This window comes from Mastigoproctus giganteus, chromosome 7, assembly GCF_048544385.1.
Source record: "Mastigoproctus giganteus isolate SK-2022 chromosome 7, ASM4854438v1, whole genome shotgun sequence".
Classification (NCBI taxonomy): Eukaryota; Metazoa; Arthropoda; class Arachnida; order Uropygi; family Thelyphonidae; genus Mastigoproctus; species Mastigoproctus giganteus.
In genome coordinates, this window is record NC_143581.1 from 181,368,533 (window position 1) to 181,391,090 (window position 22,558).

General features: G+C 37.1%; 1 protein-coding gene across 1 annotated transcript in view; it reads left to right on the forward strand.

Moving 5' to 3' along the window:
- IleRS-m (Isoleucyl-tRNA synthetase, mitochondrial) overlaps positions 1–22,558 on the forward strand; it is a 403,472-nt gene that overhangs the window by 367,466 nt on the left and 13,448 nt on the right. The window contains exons 18-19 of the mRNA XM_090378489.1: positions 97–228; positions 16,883–16,989. Coding sequence (XP_090234615.1) covers positions 97–228; positions 16,883–16,989 — 239 coding nt within the window. The remainder of the gene's footprint in view (positions 1–96; positions 229–16,882; positions 16,990–22,558) is intronic.

Below are 22,558 nucleotides of genomic sequence, written 5' to 3' on the forward strand. Positions count from 1 at the left end.
GACTCTGTTAGTAATAAACAGATTCTAAACTTTATACTTATTTTTAAATAACTTATTATTAATTGGGTTTTTTTTTTTTTGTTTTTTCTTTTCCAGATACGCAATACATTACGTTTTCTCTTGGGTGCCCTTCATGGTTTTCACTTTGATGCTCACTCCATATGTCTTAAAAGCATGAATTGCCTGGATAAGTACATGCTTCATCTTCTCCATGAATTTTCCAAAGAAGTAAGTAAAACATTTCAAGTTGCAGCATAGTAGCTAAGTTCTGTTCTTCTGTGCTGTGTGGAAAAGGCCTTTCCACTAGAGCTCTTAATTCATCCTAAGCTTAATTTCAAAAGAAAATACCCTGTGAACCAATATTTCATACACCAAATCAAGAAATTACAGATATGTAACAAATTTTACTTAACAAAATTCCAATCAAATAAATGGTCCAAGAACTGTATTCAAGAATGTAATGGGAAAAAGTAAGTTAATTGATGAGTGAATAAAGTTTCACACTAGTCACTTGTTAAAATCCAACTACTGTATGAAAACAAAAGCTTAGCAGTATAAAAAGAAGAAGTGAACACAACAAATGAAGTTACAAAAAAGAAAAGAATGTATTCAAATCAATTCTCATTAAATATCTGCAATATAATCTGCAGTAGTAAAGCTCTGTAAGTAGGCAAGCCATTTCGTACAAGGTTGGGCATACCTGGATAACTACCTCTATATTACACACAGGTGTGAGACTCAATGTAACAAGCAAGAAATGCTCTTTTGAAAGAAATAAGTAGTCAGTAGAGTGCAAATAGCACAGTCCACAAAGTTAATACCACATTTGTCTTCTATATAAATAAATATAAATAAATTTTCTGTTTATACTCCGGGACGACCAAACGGTCAGAGGAGTTCGCATGTTAGATTGAATACAAGAAACCGCACCGTATTCAGTAGTCACGGGCTTGAACCTCGGTCACTCAACGCACGTGTACTTAGGCACCCGCTCGCCTGACCACTAAGCTATGGCTATTACCAAGTTTTTTCTTAAAATGAAGCTCAAATAATTACATTTTTTTTCTTGGTTTCTTTATTTTCTCTTTCTCTTCCCTTTGCTTACTTTGTTTGAACAGTAACATGCAAAATATTTATAGTTACACGAAGACTGGAATCCCTGAGGTTTGTTGACATTCTTTCAATGAGGATAGCTAATGCTGTTCATGGAAGTCTAAAATACTGATAGAACTGATGATATTCCCATCTCATTTGTATTCCAAATGTGTCAAATTTGACAAAGAGGATGTAGTCATTCTATGATGACTATATCCTCTGCTTGCACTTTTTGACTGTTAATAACATTTAGTATATACCATATGTGCAGGGTCGCAAAATACTGTTAAAACCTAATATACTGAAGGCAATTACCCAGGTGAACCAACATAAGCAAGGGTTAAAGTTTAGTGCTTGCTCCACAAAAAAGAATGGTCAAGCCTCTCTGACATTGGACAATACTAGATGGTGCAGTACTATCACATTGTTTAATGGAAACCTGAAGTAACAAACACTGTTTAGTGTCTAGAAAGAGGCTGACATCTCCTAGTACATGAAGCATATGGCATAAAGGTCTAAACAAGCTTCCATCTCATGGTTTCCTTTCCTTTTTGATGGGAAAACAGCTATGGCAGCAGTAGAGTAAAATCGATTGGTAACGAAATTTTTTTTTTTATGGAAATGACATAATTAACGTCACTTCCTATTAGGTGGCTGTTAGATTTTAAATGACACAAATAACATCACTTCCTAAATGGCATTAACGATGCTAACTCAGTCATTAAGCTTGATTTGGTAAGGTAAGTAATTAATTCAGTAAAGTTCATACTAAGATACAGAAATGACGTCACTTCATAAATGACTAACTCAGTCACTAACGTTGATTCGTTAGAGTAAGCAGCGGGTAGTAATATTATGCAAGAAAGCAGGTAGTAATGTTGTGCAAGAATAAAATGCAGACTTTAATAAAATCTGCTTTTCAAGATTTTTATCAACCTTCTAAGTAGCATAAGTAAGTTTCGATCAAACAGTTCAAAAATGTAAATGGTTTTACTCTAGTGCCGCCATAGATGTTTTCACATAAAATAAAACATCTTTCGTGCATACAGGGTACACACGCTGCTTTTTTTTTTTTTTTTTTTGTAATTGGAGCCAATTTTCTGTGTGACTGTTCACTGTATGTACTAGTGTATGGCTCAATATCATTTAACTTTTACCATTAGCATTAACAGAGGCATATGGTGCAAGAAAGCAAGCTTATTCAGCATCAGCAAAAAAATATTACCATTTCACCCATCTTCTCTTCAAAAGTTTGTCCACTTCTTCCTTCAATTTATTTAAGATATCAACTTCCACAATGCCAGATGGAAGTTTGTTTCAGCAATCAACTACCCACTGGCTAAAGGCAAATTTCTGCACACCTATTCAACAACTGTCTTTTTCTTTTCTCAATTTGAGTTTAAGCCCCTCAGGTTTGTAATCTTGGAAAGAGGAAGAATCCCATCAGCATTGCGCCTGCTCAATCCATTCAAGGCCAGATCACCTTGTAGGTGCCTAGTCAGCAGATGCTGCAGTGTGCAGGACTTAAGCCTCTCTTCATAAGAGCACCCTCTTTGTTCCCCTCACCAGTCATTTTGCCTCTGTACTCATTCTAGCAAATCTACATCCATCCTAAAATGAGGCCTCCAGACCTGTATGCAGTATTCAAGGTGTGGCCTGACTATTGCCTTATACAAGGAGATAATCACCTCCTTATTCCTGCTATAAAATTCCTGTATATCATTGAAAAGAACTCCATGAACTGCTCTGGCAGCCTGCCTCCACTGCTCACAAAACTGAGCATCTGACTGCACTGTTACCTTCAGGTCTTTTTCATTTTCCAATACCCTGAGTGTAGTACCACACAGTCGGTACATTTCTATAGGGTTACTGCTACCCATATGCAGTACTTTGCATTTGTCAATTTTAAACTTGAGTTGCCACTTCTCAGCCCATCTGTTCAACTTTTCTAGATCCTGTTGCAGTAGCATATTGTCATTATTATCATTAACAACCCTGCCACTCTTTGTATCATATGGAAACTTCAACATTATACCTGACATACCTTCATCAATATCATTGATAAGTATAGAAAACAACAATGGGCCCAACACCAAACCCTGGGGGACTCCACCAATAACATTAATCCATGAAGAGCAATGTCCATTGATTACCACTCTGTCTTCTCCCACTGAACTATCCCTTTATCCATAGCAGAAACTTGCTCTTAATGCCGTACTGCTCCAATTTGTACAGTAGTCTTCCATGTGCAACAGTATCAAAAGCTCTCCTAAAATCCAAGTATGTGATATCAAAATTATTTTTTGCATCCAGTTCCTTTATGACCACATCGTAGTATCCAATCAAATTGATCAGACAAGACTTTCCCCTTAAAAACACATGCTGTGTCTGAACTATAACTGCAGTCTTGTCTAGATGATCCTGCAGTGCTTCTTTAACCAGTGACTCCATTATTTTCCCTGGAGCAGAATTTATGCTAACAGGTAACAGCATTAGTTGGTCACACTGTATAGAATTTAAAAAATCTCGAGACCACTGTAGTCACCTTTACAAAAGCAAAATCCTTCCCTTTATTCCTGATGTTAGTTACATCTTGAAGTCAATCCCATATCACTGCACTGTGATTACTGCCACCTAGTGGTACCTTTATCTGTAAATTCCTAATTTATGAATAATCACTGCTGATAATCAGATCAAGTGTATTGCTCCCTCTGGTAGCCTCTTGAACATGCTGCTGTAGAAAACAATCATCCAGTAAATCCTTAAAAGTCTTGCTAGTGTGCGTGACCAACCCACAAGTTCCAGTCAACATCTGAGAAGTTAAAATCTCACCTTATACGAAATTCTGATTTACTGTCCCACTATTTCTTTGCATAGTTGTTCATTTTACTCATCAGCGGCATTTGTCCTAAAACACACTCCTGCCTTCATTTTTGCTTTCCCAGTGCTTGGCGCCTCCGTACCCAGGTGGGCAGGAGCAGCAGTGCGTAGCACACGCTTCTTGATTAGACCGGGGTTCGAGCCCGTGACCACCAAATACGGAGGATGCAGAAAGGTCAGGGAATGACCACCACATATCCCCGGAGCAATAAGGCCTTAGTTGCTCCTAAAAACCCAATAACAATTCCCAGTGCTTATTTCACACTAAACAAACTCAACATTGCACTGTACACCGATGTCAACAGGATGCACTGCCTTAGGTTTTATGTGTTTCTTAACTAACAGCATAACCCCTCCTCCCTTCCTATCCTGTCTATCCTTTCTGTACACATTGTTTTCCCCAAATTCCAATTCTTCATTCTTCATATCTGTGTGACACTACAACTCTGATATCACAACAATATTTCTTAAATGTCTTAACCAGCCCTTCAAATTCATTAAATTTATTTACTACTCCTAACATTGGTTATACATGCATGCCCTAACACTCTAACCAGCCCATGTATTTACTTGTTTTATGATGACTCTTAGTAATTCCTGAACTCTCCAGCAACTTGTTTTCCAGGCAGGCTGCTGTGCAATCCAATAGAAGCAATGCAAGAATCACTTCCACCTTTGCCTACTGTTAATCTATTAGTCTGTGAATCCCCCCAAGCTAGTGGTTTTCCAACCCCCTAACATTTCCTAGATAGCATCAGCAAACATTCTTGCACTCTTTCTATTTATTTGTATCTGATAAGCAATCTCTCCTGTTAACAAGCACAGACTACACTCAGAAAAATTTTACCCTATAAGCCCAACTTCTCAACTGATATTGGAGTGTGCCAGGGGTCTCTTTTTTACACACTTTTCCTCTATATATTAATGACTCTTTTCTTTTTCATCTTTCCAGTTTATGAAACACTCCCTGCACAAATAGCTACAACCTCAATTATGCACCACCATTTTCTTAAATGCTAATCATCATTTTAAAGAAAAGGAAATTCTGCAGTAAGGAGAAGAAGACTTTGTTAACTTCAGTCTTCTAAAATGCAGTCCTGTCTTATTTCTCACAGAAAAGTGTCTGCATCTGCCATTCTAATCTAAGTAACACTCATATTTCTAGGGAGGACACCTATCATACATTTTGAATAATTCTGACTCCAGGCTTTCTTGGTAAAAGGATATCACATTGCTTTCTCTGCATTGAAAAGTAAAACTAAGCTTCACTCTCACTTTTGGCTCTACCTTTTTTCTAAACAGCTCCTGACTCTGTACACATCACAACCCCCCCTACTCTCCATAGAATATTGTTTCCACATGTGGTGCCACAAAAATTCTCTTAAACTCCTAAACTATTGAAAAGAAGACAGGTAAGTTAATTAACGATCCTCCCTTGTAAACATGGGCCACTCTTTGTTAGCAGGCATTCAATTTCACTGCTGTTTGCCATGGGCACTATCTAGAATTATGTGCAATTCTTCTTTCTCCCAAAGCAGTCCCAGAACATGAATCAGCTAGTCAGCATCTGTTTATAGTCACAACTTCATAAGCAGTAAACTAAATATTAATTTTGAAATAAACCACTCTTTTTACCTTCTGGATAATACAAAGTTAGTTTATTAATTAAATGCTTTTGATCTAGAAGCCTTGCTGGATTTCATCATCAGACTGCACAGTGCTAAAATAATGGGAAGATACTGAAAATTTAAATTTATATTCTTAATAATTTTTGCAAATTATAATTTTGCAATTTTAGTTTAGAAAATAATATCATAAAATGATAAACTAAATAATTTATAAATTAATTATACATGAAATTAATAAAAACAAATTACAATCTTACAATTTTAGTCAATTGAAATCAGAAACTAAAAATTATATGCAAAACAACATACAGTCAGTCCTCGTATAACACGTGTTTACACTACACGAATTCGATCATACACGATTTATAAATAGGGGAACAATATCTTATATAACACGAACCGAATTCGCTTATGCACGATTCGCCTTTGTGTTTACAAGAAATGGCAGTCGAACGCAGAATCACCCCAACTGAACGCAACACGATAGGAATAAAGAGAAGATTCTGAAAATGTATTTATGTTTTTTATATCAGTGAAGGGGAAACATATTTCACCATAATAACGTAAAAACCAACATAATTCCAGCTATCGGTATAATCACAAATGCAATTAGATCGAGTTTACTACCAGTTTATAACAGATTCCACTAGCAGAAACGCAACTGGAAATTGTTTTTATTGTTTTATGGTAGTAACCCCTTGAAATGTGCTTTATTAAAATGTGAGGTGTTAATAGTGTATCTCTGCCTTTACAGTGTTGTTTATTCAGATGCTACAAGCGTGCAGCTTTGTTTATGTGTATCAAGCATGCCTCCTCGTTTTGTAATTGTGCTTTGTTCCCTAAAAATGAGTAAAATACTTAAAAGGTGTGAAAAGGAAGAGTCCTGGTGAAGACACTGCAGATTCAGAGAGAAAAAGAAAAGCAATATCGATAAACAGAGGCGGACTGGATCAAAAATTCTTACCCGGGAAAATTTATAGTGGCCTCATACTATGGTTTATGGCAAAAATCACACCGGCCTCCGGCCCACCGGGGTTTCCCCTGTAAGGCTTATGGCCAGTCTGCCTCTGTCGATAGAGAAAAAATATGAAATTATGAAACGCTTTGAGCGAAATGAAAGACCATGTGATATTGCATGTGCTACAGACCTAAATGAGGCAACACCGAGAATTAGAAAGAATGCAGAGAAAACAAAAACAACTTTCATAGCAGGACCAACTCAAAGAGTAATTAAAATCCATTAGATTAAGACACAAAGAATTGGAAGAGATGGAACAGCTGTCATCTGTTTGGATAGAAAATCAAACAAAAAACAAGTTTCCTTACGATAGAAGTAAAAGCATTAGCAGTATTTTATTATGATTATTTATTGTGTTTGGTAATGTTTTGGTTACAAATGTGTGTTCAATCTTGGGTGGTCATCACCTAACCCCATTTTTTCCCATAGGGCCTGTTTATATTGCACGATTTTGCATTGCATGAGGGTTTCTATCGTGCTATACGAACGCAACTATCGTGCTATACAAGAACTGACTGTACTGTTAATAGCTCCTCACACTTAGACTTATCTAAATAAGACTACTCTATTTGAATGCAAGTTGCTGCTAAGGTTTTATACATTTTTCAAGGTCTGAGGCTGAACAGCAGCAACGACAGTCAACTGATGGCTAGTAGGAGCTTGCCAAGTATTAAAGCCTTGAACCTAAAGTCTATATTATACCTATGAAAGCTTGAGACCAAAGAAATGTTACTATTGTGACTAATGAAGCCTTGCTCCCAAAACCCCTTAACTGTTGACTTCTGTTATTGCAGTAAGCTGAGATCTGTGGTGAGGAGGATGTTGCTGTGCTGGTGTAGATCTTCTTTTTAAGCTCCTCTTCTACATTGCACTTACTTAAAGATATTGTAATATTGTTGGTGAAACTCTACTCCCTCCCTTCCTTCCTTCCTGTTTATGAAGTTAGATTCAAAAAAGTTTTATGCAAAATGCCCTTTTGAATTTTCTACTATTGTTGTTGGTCTGTGAAAAGTATTGCTATTTTATCAAATTCCCATGGATCACCACACTGGAAGGTGTGGAATACTGTCAGACTTGTCTGATCTCCCATGTTGAACATCATTTTTTATGTTCATCCAATCTGATATAGAGACATATGTGATTCTTATCCCTCTGTAATTGCAGTTAATTTTGTAAATTAGATCCCTAGAATTATTAGGGTCACTGTCTGGTTGTTGGACTATCTGTTTTATGGAAGCTGGTCCTTTGTAGAAGGTACTGACCCCATATTTATTTGTTTCTTTGGCAAGTTTTTTTTCGCCAATTCCTGGAAAGTAAGGGATGCAGATATTTGATCCTTTTTTTTTTTTTTTCAGTACATTTGGATTGGTTGATTGCACTGATGGCTTGGTCTGTTGTCTTTGTAATGACATGAAGAGAGAACCATTGTCTGAGGCTAATTTTTTGATGGAATCTACTTCCTATTGGAGAGTCACATCTTTACTTATCTGGATGGCTCTCAGGATGTAGGACTTTGTACTCCTATTTTTGTTGAATATGGATGGCAAGAATTGAAGACCTGTATCTGTTGGTTCCTTGTATACTGACATCTGTAAAGTTTCTCAAAGTTTGAAAGGATGTTTTTCTAGAAATTCATTTTCAAGGTGGGGCATAAATACTGCTGAAATAAATGGAGAAATAAAGAAAAATAGGCTTTTCAGCTAAAACATTACTAGTTACAGAAATGTTTAGCATTTCTGTAACTAGTAATGGTTTTGGGTCTCCAAGGTATGTGTAGCTGTCAAGAGATTGCTGTAGACATTCTTTTGCTTCTTTAAGGGGTATAGTGGTAAACATGGAGTCAATGTCAAAAGACATTATGAGGTCTTTTTCATCAATATGGGTGTAGCCTATTCTGGATATGAGATACTGGCTGTTTTTCAAGGTGAGTGGGTTTTGAGGAACTAGTTGGAATAGACACTTTACTAGTGATTTGTAAATCTTCTGTCCGAGAGTATATCTTCTACTAATAATAGATCTAGCTGGAAAACCAGGTTTATGGACTTTCGTACTGGCAAACAGTTATAGAGGTTCTATTGTTGGGATTTAATTTCTTCTGTAGAAGAAATTAAATCCCAATTAATTAAGATTAAGTAGTTTAAGAGCTACATACTTTTTGTCCAATAGTGATTTTTGTTTCCCTTTTACTTTTCTTTCAGTCTGGCTGGTAGGATCAGCTTCTACCAGGGATAGAGCATAATATCAAAATTTACAGATGATACCATAATCAAGAAAGTAGTTAATAATCAGTGCCAAGCAGTGCTTCTTCTGAATGACTTAAACTTCGAGATTGGTCAAAGAAGTGGTGGCCATGTTTTAATAAAGTAAAATGCAAGTTCTTATAGTTTGAGAATCCAAAAATAACTTATACATTTGGTAAGGTTTAATTAAAAACAGTACAGGAAGAAGGGATTTGGGAGCTACTATACAGTTGGACTTGATGTTCTGCATGCAGCACAGACAGATGGCAAGGAGAGTCCATTGTGTCTTGTCAATGAATGCGGAAAGGTCAGAGAATGACCACCACATATCCCCGGAGCAATATGGCCTTATTTGCTAATGCTTCTAAAAAAAATCATACGTTTGCTTGTAGAAATACAGTTGTAACCCCACTACGCAGAGCAGTTATAAGATTGCACTAGGAATACTGTATCCAAGCATGGAGACCACCTAAAAAAAGATATCAGGCTACTTGAAAGAGTTCAGAAACAGGCAGTGCATGTGGTGAGATTGTCAAAATGGCATTCATAGGAGGAAAAACTGAATTTGTAGGCTGCAGAGTTTGGTAACTAAGCACCTTAGAGGGGGACCTGATTGAGGTCTGAGAGGAGAAAGTGAAATAAATGAGGATGAAATGTTTGTTGTTATAAGTGATACTAGAGCCAGAACCCATAAATTCAAATTACAAGGAAAGCGGTTTAGACTGGATTGTAAGACGTTTCTTTTAGTTAATGAGTTGTTAATTACTAGAATATGTTACCTCCATGTGTGGTTGAGGTTGACAGCTTGGGAAAGTTCAAAGGTCAGCTAGATAGGTTCCATCATGAGGAGGAAATCATATAAGTAGTTTATTTATTTATTTATGTTTTTTGTTTTGGCTGCTGCAGAAAAAGCATCGGGCTTCTTTGCACTGTATAGATAATACTGAATATTAGTATGGAAAAAAGTGCAGCGTCTTGCAGATGGGATTTCAGTAAATGGAAGAGTGTTAAAGATAGACCATAAGAAACAAGGGTATATGAAAAGCCTTTGTGCAAAACCTAATTGAAAGTGTGTGAAATTATGCCTATATGAAGATGTAGATAAAGCCAATTTTCAGTGGGTGAAGTTGATTCGAGACCAAAATATGCCGATATCAGGGTCATTGGTAAAAGAAAACAATATGGAGTAAGCATCGTTTCTGGGGCATAAAACATTCCAGGTCAGTTATAGTTGTCTGGAAAAATTTTAAATACACAGTGGCTTACTCAAAAAAGTTATTTCTGGTGAAAGTGGAGTTGTAATTTAAGGAGACTGTACCGATTGGAAAGAAACAGTTTTGAAAAAAATTATGGAGGATTACTGACTTTTAAAGGTGATAAATGTTTAGGTGGTAAAAATAGTAAGGAGAGAATTACAGTCCTGGTTGGTGCAAATACAGCTGGTAATGAAAACTGAAGCTTTTGGTAATAGGCAAAAGTAATCAACCCCGATGTTTCAAGAAGTAAAGTTGTTAGAGTTGTACTACATGTACAACAAAACACTTGGATGACAAGTGAAATTTTTGAACAGTGGATTTTAAATTTCGAAAGATGGTGAAAGAAAACAGAAAAATCGCGTTGATTGTCAACAACTGCCCCACCAATTTTAACTCGGTAATTTAAAAACTTACAAGTATGAAGCTTGTTTTCTTCCCTCCAAATACCTCATCTAAACTGCAGCCAATGGACCAAGGCATTATTAAGAATTTGAAAATGCACTACTAAGGGCACATACTGAAAAAAATTTTACTCGGAATAGAAACCAAGTAAACCAATTGCAAGTAAACCACTTGGAAGTGGCTTTTGACAGTGTCAAAAGCCACTTCCAAGTCCAGATAGGTTATCGATACCTCAGATCTTTCTTTGAATGCTGTGATAATATGGTTGGTCGTCATTTGGAGTTTACTGATCGTTGATCTGTCAGGCAGTGCATAATGTTGTGAGCACTGTTTTCTCTAGCAGTTTGAGGAGACATGAGGACTGAGTGATTGCTCTTAAGTTCTTGGCTGTAGTGAGGTTATTGACATTTGGCAGCGGCCTTATAGTGTAGACATTCCATACAAATGGGAAGAATTCTCCATGCAGTATGACATTGAATATTAAGAGTAGTGGGTTGATAATGAATGGGCTCAAGCACTTAATCATGAACTGAATAATTTCATCCACCCCCATAGCATTCGTTGCAGGCATGTTGTTGATTACAGTAATAAACTGATGCTTGGTGATAGCTATATTACAGAGCATATCCCTTGGTACCCTGTCATTGGGCATACAAAGCACTGCATCCAGATCAAAGCCATTACCGTCAAACCTTATGGTAAAGTTCATCCACACCTCAGGATCAATCTGATCTGGAAACTCATTACAGTACTGAGAATGGGAAAGAACTCCTTTTACAAGTGAAGCATCCAATTGCTGTTTAATTGCCAATGATTTAAATCGACTGAAATTTGCTCTTGCTCTAGAGTACGTTACCCTATCTGTCACGGCGCCTCCGTAGCCAGGTGGGAAGGAGCAGCAGCGAGTAGCACACGCTTCTTGATTAGACCGGGGTTCGAGCCCGTCACCACCAAATACGAAGAATGCGGAAAGGTCAGGAAATGACCACCGCATATCCCCGGAGCAATATGGCCTTAGTTGCTAATGCTCCTAAAAACCAAATAACAACAACAACAACCTATCTGTCACTAGGGCTGAATTTTACAACCTCTTGTGGAGCAATTGTTTCAGTCTAAAACTCTGATTGAGCACAGGTGGCCACTGGTCTTTAGTCCATTTTGAGATGGTAACTTTCCTAGAGGATGCATATTTAGAGATTGAGGCAATCCAGCATGCCAGGAGTTCGAAGCCCAGTTCCGCATTGCAAGTCTCCAATACCATCCACGGAATGGCTGTCACAGCCACAAGGCATTTGTCTACATCCAGCTCTTTTAATCTCATAATGTATTTCTTGTGTACTTTTTGGTCAACATTGAAGTCTGGTGCAGGCAGGTGAAGAAGGATCACTATGGATACGTGATTGGAGTCAAATACTGTTTCTGGTGTGTTATCAATGGTGCATGGATTTGAGGCAAACACAAGATCTAACAAGTTCCCCCCTCTCGTGGGGAAGTCAATGATTTGCTGTATACTGATTGCCGTGAAACTGCTTAGCCACCTCACTAGGAGATTGGACAACTGAGGGGAGAAATTGAAGTCTCCACATATCAGGTAGACAGCTGATGGGTGGAAACCTGGGATAAGCCAGTTGATTACTTCATCGATTTCGGCATCTGGTCCTGGTGGAATATAAATTATTGCAATATCAATGTGGGTGCTATTGAATGCACATGCTATTATGAGACCTTCAAAGCACACAGAACTGCTGCAAACATGACTTTCCACTTTTGTTTGAGGGGTCTTACAGAAAAGTGGCACTTCCCCATCCCTCTAGTTGACCCAGGATTGTATCAGAATGGTGTAGCCCTCAGTAATGGCAAATGTGAAAGTCTCCTCTTCTTATTCCAGCCACATTTCTGTGAGGCAAATCACATCATTCCATGAGAGTAGAGCTGATCTAGTGTTTCCAGCTTATTGTGTATACTGTGCACATTTTGATAAAATAACTTCAAGATAGTAAGCCATGGAATTTTACAGAATTGAAAATAGATATAGCGCCACCTGGTGCACAACACTCTGCTGAACAGTGTAAGAGACCAGCAGCAGAATTCTCATATGCGCTAACTTCGTGAACAGGCAGGCTGCAGGTTCTAATGACTTTAGTGTATGTGTGTGTCATTGGAGAGGACTGACTTCTCATGGTTTTTTTGGAATGTGGGGTGACATTTGCGCATTATCATTGGCTGTTTCATTTTTTTCCACATTTTTTGCATCTATCGGGGCATCGTTGCAATGTTTGATGCTCGATAGGAGTTTTTCTGATAATGCCTCCAAATGATCATCAAAAATCAAGATTAAATGATCACGAATGATTGGTAGGAGGTTGTCAATTTGAGTACTGGTTATCATTTGAGTATCCATTCCCAGTTTTACATATTCTCCTGCAGCACACTCAGCCTTCACAGCCAAATTGGCCTGAGGATCTGAATTAAATATGTAACTGTATATTGTCTCATCCATTTGGGTTTCAGTATCACAAAGAGGAGGACTAGAGGATTGCTGGGAATCCGAGGGGAATCCGAGCATATTGGCTGCCCATATTTGTTTTGCTGTCTGTCTGCATTCTTCTGATATGAGACATTGCATTGTCCATGCATTCCTGAGATTTAGTAAGGTTGTTATCATTTACTGTAGGATGATGAGTGAGTTGCCTGCTTGTACATTTATCCTGTGGTTTTACTGGTCTCCATCTGCCTAAGTGACTTGCTTAATTGCAAAATGCGACCTCCAGTGGTAGCTTTTCTACAACTTAAAGATCTTCAACTAAACAGAGGACAGACATTTTAAATCTACTACTTCGCTGCAATCCTGGCAAAGATTCCTTCTACACTTGGCAGTGCAGATCAGTACAATAGATAAATTTTTCTTGTTCATCAAATGAGGAGGCCTAGATTTGAATCTATACCTCAATTTGAATCTATGCCCCCTAAGGGGCATAGATTCAAATTGAGGAGAGACAGTTGTAGAATAGATGTACAGCGGGTAGTTGATTGCTGGAACAAACTTTCATCTGTTGTTGTGGAAGTTGATAGCTTAAATAAATTTAAGGCTGAACTAGACAAACATTTGGATTGACTGGATGGGTGAAATGGTTTTTTTTTTTTTTTTTTTTTGCTGATGCTCTATAAGCTTGCTTTCTTGCATCATATGCCTCAACTAATGCTAATGCTAAATGACGTCGGATGACTAAAACTGAAGCATTTATTGAGGTGGATATAGTGGATGATTTACGCTATTGTAACGTGAGCTTAGTGGAGCATTCCCATGTGGCCAGGGATTAGTGAGTTGGCATTTATTTCTGTTAGCTGTGCCCTTGACTGCAGCTCACTATTTTCAAACAATGACTATCTGAAGGCATAATAGAGAAAATATTATGAAATATACATCATTCAGTAGCTCTTGGTCTGAGGAGTCTCCAGCTATCACAATATTAAAAGATATTAAAAGCTTTTAGGATTTAAAAATCAAATACTGATTTTATGGTTACATACAGGAGCATGTCCCTGCACAGCTACACGCACCAAAATCAACACTCAATTCTAGTAATGAATGCCAATTTATCATTTGTACATCTGATTGAGCCTTATCCTCTCAATCATATTTTACCATTTTTTTTACAAATTTTTATCAGCCAACCTCTGCATTCTCCTACTCAACCATCCCTTTATCCAAAGCAGTAACTTACCTCTGATGCTGCACTGCTCCAATGTGTATAGCAGTCTTTCACGTAAAAGATTATTAAAAGTTTTTCTGAAATCTAAGTATGTGATGTCAAAATTATTTTTTGCATCTAGTTCCTTTGTTAGTACATTATGGTAGCCAATCAGATTGGTCAAAGGTCTTTCCTTAATGAATCCATGTTGGATAGATTCCATCAGCCCCAGGTGCCTTATTGCCATAACTGCATTCCTTTCAAGATGGTCCTGCATTACATTACATTGATCAGTAACTCCATTATTTTCTCGGGAATATGTCAAGCTTACAGGTATATAATTATAATTATTCATTTCTCCCCTTGATCACCCTATATGAATAGAAGAGACATTTGCACGTGTTCAATATGTAGGGACTTACCCTGACTCCAAGAATGCTTTCATAATTATGAAAAGTTTACCTACTTCTTTTGCTGCCACTTTTAATATAAATTAATAGATTCCATCAGTCCCAGGTGCCCTATTTACTTTTATCCTCAACAATTTTCTCTTCCACTTTCCTCTAAGTTATAACAGAATCAAATAGCCCCCAACTATAAGTTGCTATACTTATGATTTAACCATCCCTAAGTGCTTCTTCATTCATGAATGTAGATTCAAAATATTTATTCAGTTTTTCAGCAACATGGCAAGGATCATCAATAGTTATGACATTCATATAAATAATAAATAAATAAATTTTCTGTTTATACTCTGGGACGACCAAACGGTCAGAGGAGTTAACAAGATAGACAGAATACAAGAAACAGCACCGTATTCAGTAGTCACGGGCTTGAACCCCGGTCACTCAAGGCACGTGTACTTATGCACCCGCGCGCCTGACCACTAGGCTACGGCGGCCTTTAGTGAGCCAGTGTATCTAGTGAGCCAGTGTATTCATCCCTTTCCTTCTAACACTAACATAAGCAAAGAGTTTTCTCCTTTTCTTTGCATTCTTAGCCATAGACGTATAATCTGCTTTAGCCTGCTTAACCCCACTTGTCTTGATTGCAGACATACTTTGTACTTATTGTTTGTTTTTGTGTATCCTGATAATTTATAATCACCCCGTGCATTTTTGTTATTTACCGCTAGTCTCATCAGTTCATCTAACATCCATTTAGGGCTAGACTTTGAACAGTATCCCTTAGTTGGTATAAAAAGCTTAGTAATTTATGATTGCTTCCCATTTAAAATTTGCTGTTTGTAACATCACAGTTCAACCCATTGCAGAGCTTTTAAAAACTGCCTGACACCACTGTAGTCACCTTTACGAAAATAAAAGCCTTTGCCTTTGACAGTAGTTACATCTACCTAAATCCTACTTCAACATACTGTGTTCACTGCCACCTAGTGGGTGTTTTAATTTTCAGATTCTTAATGTATGAATAGGCACTGTTGATAATGCAAGAAAGAGTATTGCTTTCCCTTGTTGACTTTCTGGTATGCTGTGGTAGAAGCAGTCATTCAATAAATCCCAAAGTCCTTTAGTTCAATCAATATCTGGAAGTTTAAAGTCCCCCATTTTAAGACATTCTGATTTATTGACTCACTTTGTTTGTATATATTGCTCTTCATTATACTCATGAGTCTTATTGTATCATATGTCCTATGACATACTCCTATCCCTCCCCCCATTTTTTTATTACTTATTTACACCAAAATGACTCAACATTACACTCTTATTAACATACAGCTAAACCAGGTGTCAACCAGATGCACTGCCTTAGAATCTACATGCTTCTTAATGAAGAACTTAAAACATTATAGTCTGCAAATTCAAATTCCACATCCCCCTGTATCTGAATGAAAAAACTCTGTTTGTGATAACCCCCACAGTATACACCTTTGTTGACCTAACTAGTACTTCAAATTCCTCCAATTTATTTACTATCACATAAGCTCTTAGAATTAATGTAAAGCAAGTATATGTGCACCTGTTTTTGTTCCTAGTAACTCTAACACATCCCATTTAATTGCTTGCCCCATGAGGGCATCCAGTAGGGTTGCCATGGTTTGGAGGTTTGACTGTACTACATTTGTGGTACAATATACATCAGGCTTTTAAAAATATCACTACAATTTTAAATATAGAATTGTGTGGTTTACTTTACCTTTTGTATAGGAATCAATAAGTAGATATGTTGCAGCATAATTGGCAACACAGCTCTGTGTATGGCATGATTTAATTGCTTGCCCCATGAGGGCATCCAGTAGGGTTGCCATGGTTTGGAGGTTTGACTGTACTACATTTGTGGTACAATATACATCAGGCTTTTAAAAATATCACTACAATTTTAAATATAGAATTGTGTGGTTTACTTTACCTTTTGTATAGGAATCAATAAGTAGATATGTTGCAGCATAATTGGCAACACAGCTCTGTGTATGGCAAGCATGTCCATGAGATTTATGGCAAGCATTATAACTCCTATGAATTCATAAGTGTAGTTTTAATGATACTAAAACTGCAGTTTATGAATATTAATTAATGCATATTAAAACTACACCAAAGTATTAAGCGTAAATTGAAGTGATTCACTTCAATAGACGTTTAAAACTATCACATGGCATAACACTGTTTTTAATTTATTTTAAATCATAGTTACCCTTGTTTTTGTTTTTGCCTAGGTGACAGAAGAATATAATTCAATGCAGTATAACTTAGTGAGTAATCATTTGACTAACTTCATTGTGGATACACTGTCGTCATATTATCTTCTTCTAATTAAAGACAGGTAAGGAAGTTTGTTAAATACCCATATTGTTTTATGTGTCATATGCTGAATTTCTTGAGTGATTAATAAAATTAATTAATGTGTAAGAAAAATAAACAACCACTTGTCAATATAAGTTAGAACAGATTGAAAAGTTTGTGAAAGCATACCTTAAACTAATGAGCTAATGTTAATAATAAAAATAGCAGAAAAATGCAAGGATACAAAGCTTAGTAGAATCTATCGATTTATTACAGCCACCACATGCTTCCTAATGAGGCATTATTTACAGGCAATTAGTTTAAACAACAGTACTACAAACAGGCAGTGTGAAACTCTATCAAGAGTATTACTCCCTCTCTTTGCCTCTCGAACATGCTGCTGTAGAAAACACTCATCCAGTAAATCCACAAGTCTTGCTTCTGTGAGAGTGACCAATCTACAAGTTCCAGTCAATATCTGGGAAGTGAAAATTTTCCATTATAACACATTCTGATTTATTTGCCCACTCTATTTCTCAGTATAGAAGTTCATTGTACTCATTAGAGTCATTTGTCCTATAACACACTCCTACCCACATTTTTGCTTTCCCAGTGCTTATTTCACACCAAATTGACTCAGCACTACTCTGTCCACCCATGTCAACTGGATACACTTCCTTAGATTTTATGTGATGCTAAACTAACAGCATGACCTACCCTCCCTTTCTGTACACATAAAAAAGTAAATAAACTACAGCCATTATCAACCCACTGCAGGATGGAAGCCTCCTCAACAATTCATGCTGAGGGAAATGGACCATAATCTGCCATGCTGGCCCAGTGCGGGCTGGCAGATCGACAATATTTAGCAGTCAGGGGCTTGAACCCCGGTCTACTCAAAGAGTGTGTACTAGTGCACTCCCGCCCCTGACCACTCGGCTACGGAGGCCTCCTGTACACACTGTACTCCCCAAATTCCAATTCTGCATACCTTATATCTGTGTGATACCATGTCTCTGATATCTCAACAATATCTGCCTTTGATGTCTTGACCAGCACTGGAAATTCATCAGATTTATTTACTATATTTCCTAGCATTGGTGTACATGCAAGTATACCTACACCTAATCTTACCCTTAGTTACCCTAATATAGCCCATGCAATTACTTGTTTCATGTTAATTACCAGCAGTCCTAGAAATCTCCAGCACCTCACTTTCCAGGCCGCTGCTCATTCTAATAGAAGCAGTTCAAAAAATCACTTTTACCGCCTTTGGCTACTGTTAATCTATTAGTCTGTGAATCCACCCATGCTAGCAGAAAACTGCTAGCATGGGTGGATAACATTGCCTCAATAGAACAGCAAATATTCTTGCACCCTTTCTATTTAGGGATATCCCATCCGTGTAAAATTAGTCACTCCTGTTAACAAGCATGGACCGTGCTGAGAAAAAATGTACCTCATTAACTTTGAATCTCTCCAGGTCTGAATTGATTGAAAAGGCTGTTATCATATACTTCCTCCTATCTTGTCTGCCAGAATTGCAGACACTTCGAAATTTAACTCTAACTCTTTTTCAACATTGACCTGTACTTGTTAAGTAAGTCTGCAGATCTCCTACACTTGATGTCGTTAGTATACCTTATACTTGATGTCGTTAGTGCTAACATGCACAACAGTATCACCTTTTTTGCCCTTAAAAGACTATTTGCTCTACAACATCATCAACCTTACTCTGGTCCTGTTCCACCTATCCTATCCTTTTTGCACAATATTATTATTATTACTACTACTACTAGCCACATAGCGCAAGGAACCCTGAGGCTTATGCTGCACCAGACAAAAAAAAATTTCCGAGTAACCCTGAGAGAGAGAGAGAGAGAGAGTGTCAGAAATAGATGGGAATCACCAAGAAAGAGAAGAATGATGATATCCAGCATAGGACCCTGGGTGTGCCAAGCCCATACTCACCAGATTTGAGCCTCTGCGGGGTATATTTCCCATTTCCCTGACAGTTGAGTCACCGACAGTAACTAGTGCCTGTGAGACCAGCGCATTCTACCCTGAAGATTGTCACTGTGTTGCCTGATGCACTAGAGCGAGTTGGCATTGAGTTGGTCAGCTGAGAGCTTGATGGGCCCCCAATTTAATTCCTTCGAGGGCATCTATTTCTCCAATGGTTAACAAAACTTAGTTAACTTAAATCCTACAGAAACTCCTTCATTTTATACAAAAAAGAGACTTTTCTCACGTCTCCTCTCATCTTTAATAAACTCAAATTTCTAGACGAGATCACATGTCTTTATTGAGGATAACGCTGACCTCTAGCCTCTCTTGATAAAAGCAATGTTACAAATATTGCATCCCCTGCTTGGAAAAAACTAGGTTTTCTTTTTTCACTCTAAACAACTACTCTCTCTGGAAATCTACAATATTCCCTACTAAGAACTACTTTCTTAAACTGTTAGCTTCTACCCAAAAGCAGGGGTAGTCAGATTAATTAATTGCCCATCTCTTATGGACTCTCTCCACTCTTTTTATCCATAAACATTTTCTCCCCCCCCCCCCCGAACCACTCTGAACATGTGCTTCAACTAGTTAATGTTCATTCACTATTCATCTCTAAACTCACCAAACTAAACTTTCTTCTTCCTCACTTATCCCTTCCCTTTTTAGCAGCAACCTTCCTTCACATATATATTTTTTTCTCTTCTCAACCTTCAATCATGGTACTAACTACTATTCAAACTAATACCTTTTGCACCGGTACACCCAAAATCAAATCAAATACTAATACCTTTCATATTTAGAGTCATCGTGAAGAGAAAAAAAAAAGTAAAAAGAAAAATATATAAGTTCACAGAGATCACAAAATTTTATATGTGAAATGCATTTAAAATAAATGGGAGATATATAAACTGGTCAAAAAAACAGAGAATCACTGAACAATCTATTCCAGTGATAGAACAGCACACATTCACTTACTGACATGCAGATATAAATTGCTAAGTTCTCTGAAAAATACAGGCTGAGAACATGTAAATTTAGTCTTACAACTGTATCGTTAAATAATTTACCACATCACAGATGCATCTCGTGAAACACCTGAAAAAAAGAGTACTATTGTCTTTTTCAGCTGTGTGTCATGAGACCTGCATTGATTATCATATTGGTGTCTGGAAATATCATCTCAGATAAATTTTTTTAAGCCTCTTAGTTGGAGAGTAAATTGGAGAATGAAGGCAGACCATAACTTCAAGCACCAAGTTATAGCATGACTTGGTATGTCACAAAGCATCAGCAGTTAGTAGTAGCAAATGGTGCAAGGAAGCAAGTTTATATGGTGCAGTGTTACCAAAAAAAAAAAAAAATCTCTCATTACCTGTCCATCCGTCTAATAATTTGTCTAGTTCTGCCTTAAATTTAATCAAACTACCCACTTCACAACACCAAGAGGAAATTTGTTCCAACAGTAAACTACCTGGCTGAAAGCAAATTTCCACACATCTAGCATGCAACCATCCTTCCTCAGTTTAAATTTATGTCCTCTTATATGTGCTATCTGAGCAAGAGTAAGGATGCCATCAAGAATGTATTCATATACATACAAGTCAGAATTGACTGTAAAAAACACTGAGGCAAGAACTGTGACACCTGAACACACCGGCGCCTCCGTAACCAGGGGGGAAGGAACAGTAGTGCGTAGCACACGCTTCTTGATTAGACCGGGGTTCGAGCCCATCACCACCAAATACGGAGGATGCGGAAAGGTCAAGGGAATGACCACCGCATATCCCGGAGCAATATGGCCTTAGCTGCTAATGCTCCTAAAAACCAAACAGGCCAATTTAAAACTACTTAAGTAGCTGGCTACGTGCAGAAATGATGCAATTGCACTAACTTGTACATCAGTTAACTCACTACATAATCTGAGGCTTTAGCCCTAAATTATTCTGTAATCGAAATTACTCCACACCATCAGGCATCTCTCATACTGTGGAGTTATACTTTTCAACTGGGTTGTCATCATTGCAACACCAGGGTACCTGCCCACCCACTGATGAGTAGCCAATAAGCTCCAAAACGATGCCATATTGGTGATGGTATCCGCTGAGAATAAGTAACAATAGGCTTCTCCTATGGTGCAGTGTTACTTATTCAAGGTAGTGCAATATCATGGCAACTCGTGAAGGTATTCACAATATGAGATACAGGCAGTTCCCGCTTTGAGTTCCCAGGTTTACAAATTTTTTTTTTTTTTTTTTTTTCCAAGTATCAGTTATCAACAAAATTGAAAATATGAACATTAATTGCAAAAAATGAATGTTAAACATTAAATACTGCATTTCAAACCACACACATAGGTATACAATACAGTGTACCCTGCTTTACAATATTAATCTGTTCCAGAGACACCATTGTATTGTGAAAATATCGTAATGTGAACCCAATAGCACACTGTTTTTTTGGTAATTCGTTCCTTGACCTCAGAAGTTGAAATTTTCACTATGTAACTCTCTAAAATGTTGTTTTTATAGTGTAAATTGTATTAGTTACCAATTCAAATCATTAAAATGCACTGCACTTTCATTGTTATCATATGTTCTGTTATAAGAACCAATTTTGAATGGCTTTGTGATATTTTTCTAAAGCACATTTCTGGAGGTCACGACCATGAAACAATAAAAAAATATTTTCACTTTCCATTTTATTGGGCTTTTTGTTACTGCAAGCAATTATAAACAGGTAGTAAACTCGATGTCATTGCATTTGCAAAAATACCAATAGCTGGAATTGTGTGGTTTTTTATGTTATTATGGTGAAATGTGTTTCCTCTTTACTGAAAGGGGAAACACATATAAAAAACATAAACAAATTTACTGAATCTTCTCTTCATTTTTTTTTTTTTTTTTAAGCTTCGTAAGCTTGCTACTCCGTTCAAATCGTGTTAGTTGCAATTTGTGCATTCTGTTAAAAAATGGTTATGCATGCTATTGAAATTTATAAAGAAGATTATCTTGGAAACAAATGCCTCTTGAAGCATTTCTGAAGAAGACAACTCCTTGTGCAACAAACGAACGAGTGCAGAGCCAATAATGAGTGATCAGCAAGTGTGCATTTAGTTGACGATGATGAAGAATAAACATTCTTTAACATTTGTAAGTCATAAATAATTTCTCTATTATTATAATTTGCTTGATTTTACAGGCTGTTTTCATTTCTTTGGATAAATCAATCATTGTTTAAACATGAACTAAATTAGCTAACTAATTTCATTGTTGATAATGTAACCTCTATTTTTAACATTATGTCTATGGGAAATCAATTCCCGCTTTACGAGCGCACGCTAGGAACGAATTAACTCAAAGTCAGGAACTACCTGTATGTTTGATGATGCCAATTTATAACTACTTAAGTAATTGGCTGTGTACAGAAATGATGCAATTGCTGAATCTTGTTAATTCTAGGTGTCAGCACAACATAAGAATTTTAAATTTTTGTAAAAACTTAAAATTTACTACAATAGATTGGCTACTCAGGCCAAGACAACTCTTGAAGGAAAAAGCAATAAATGTAGATATTTTTGGTTTGTAACAAAGTTGCTTATG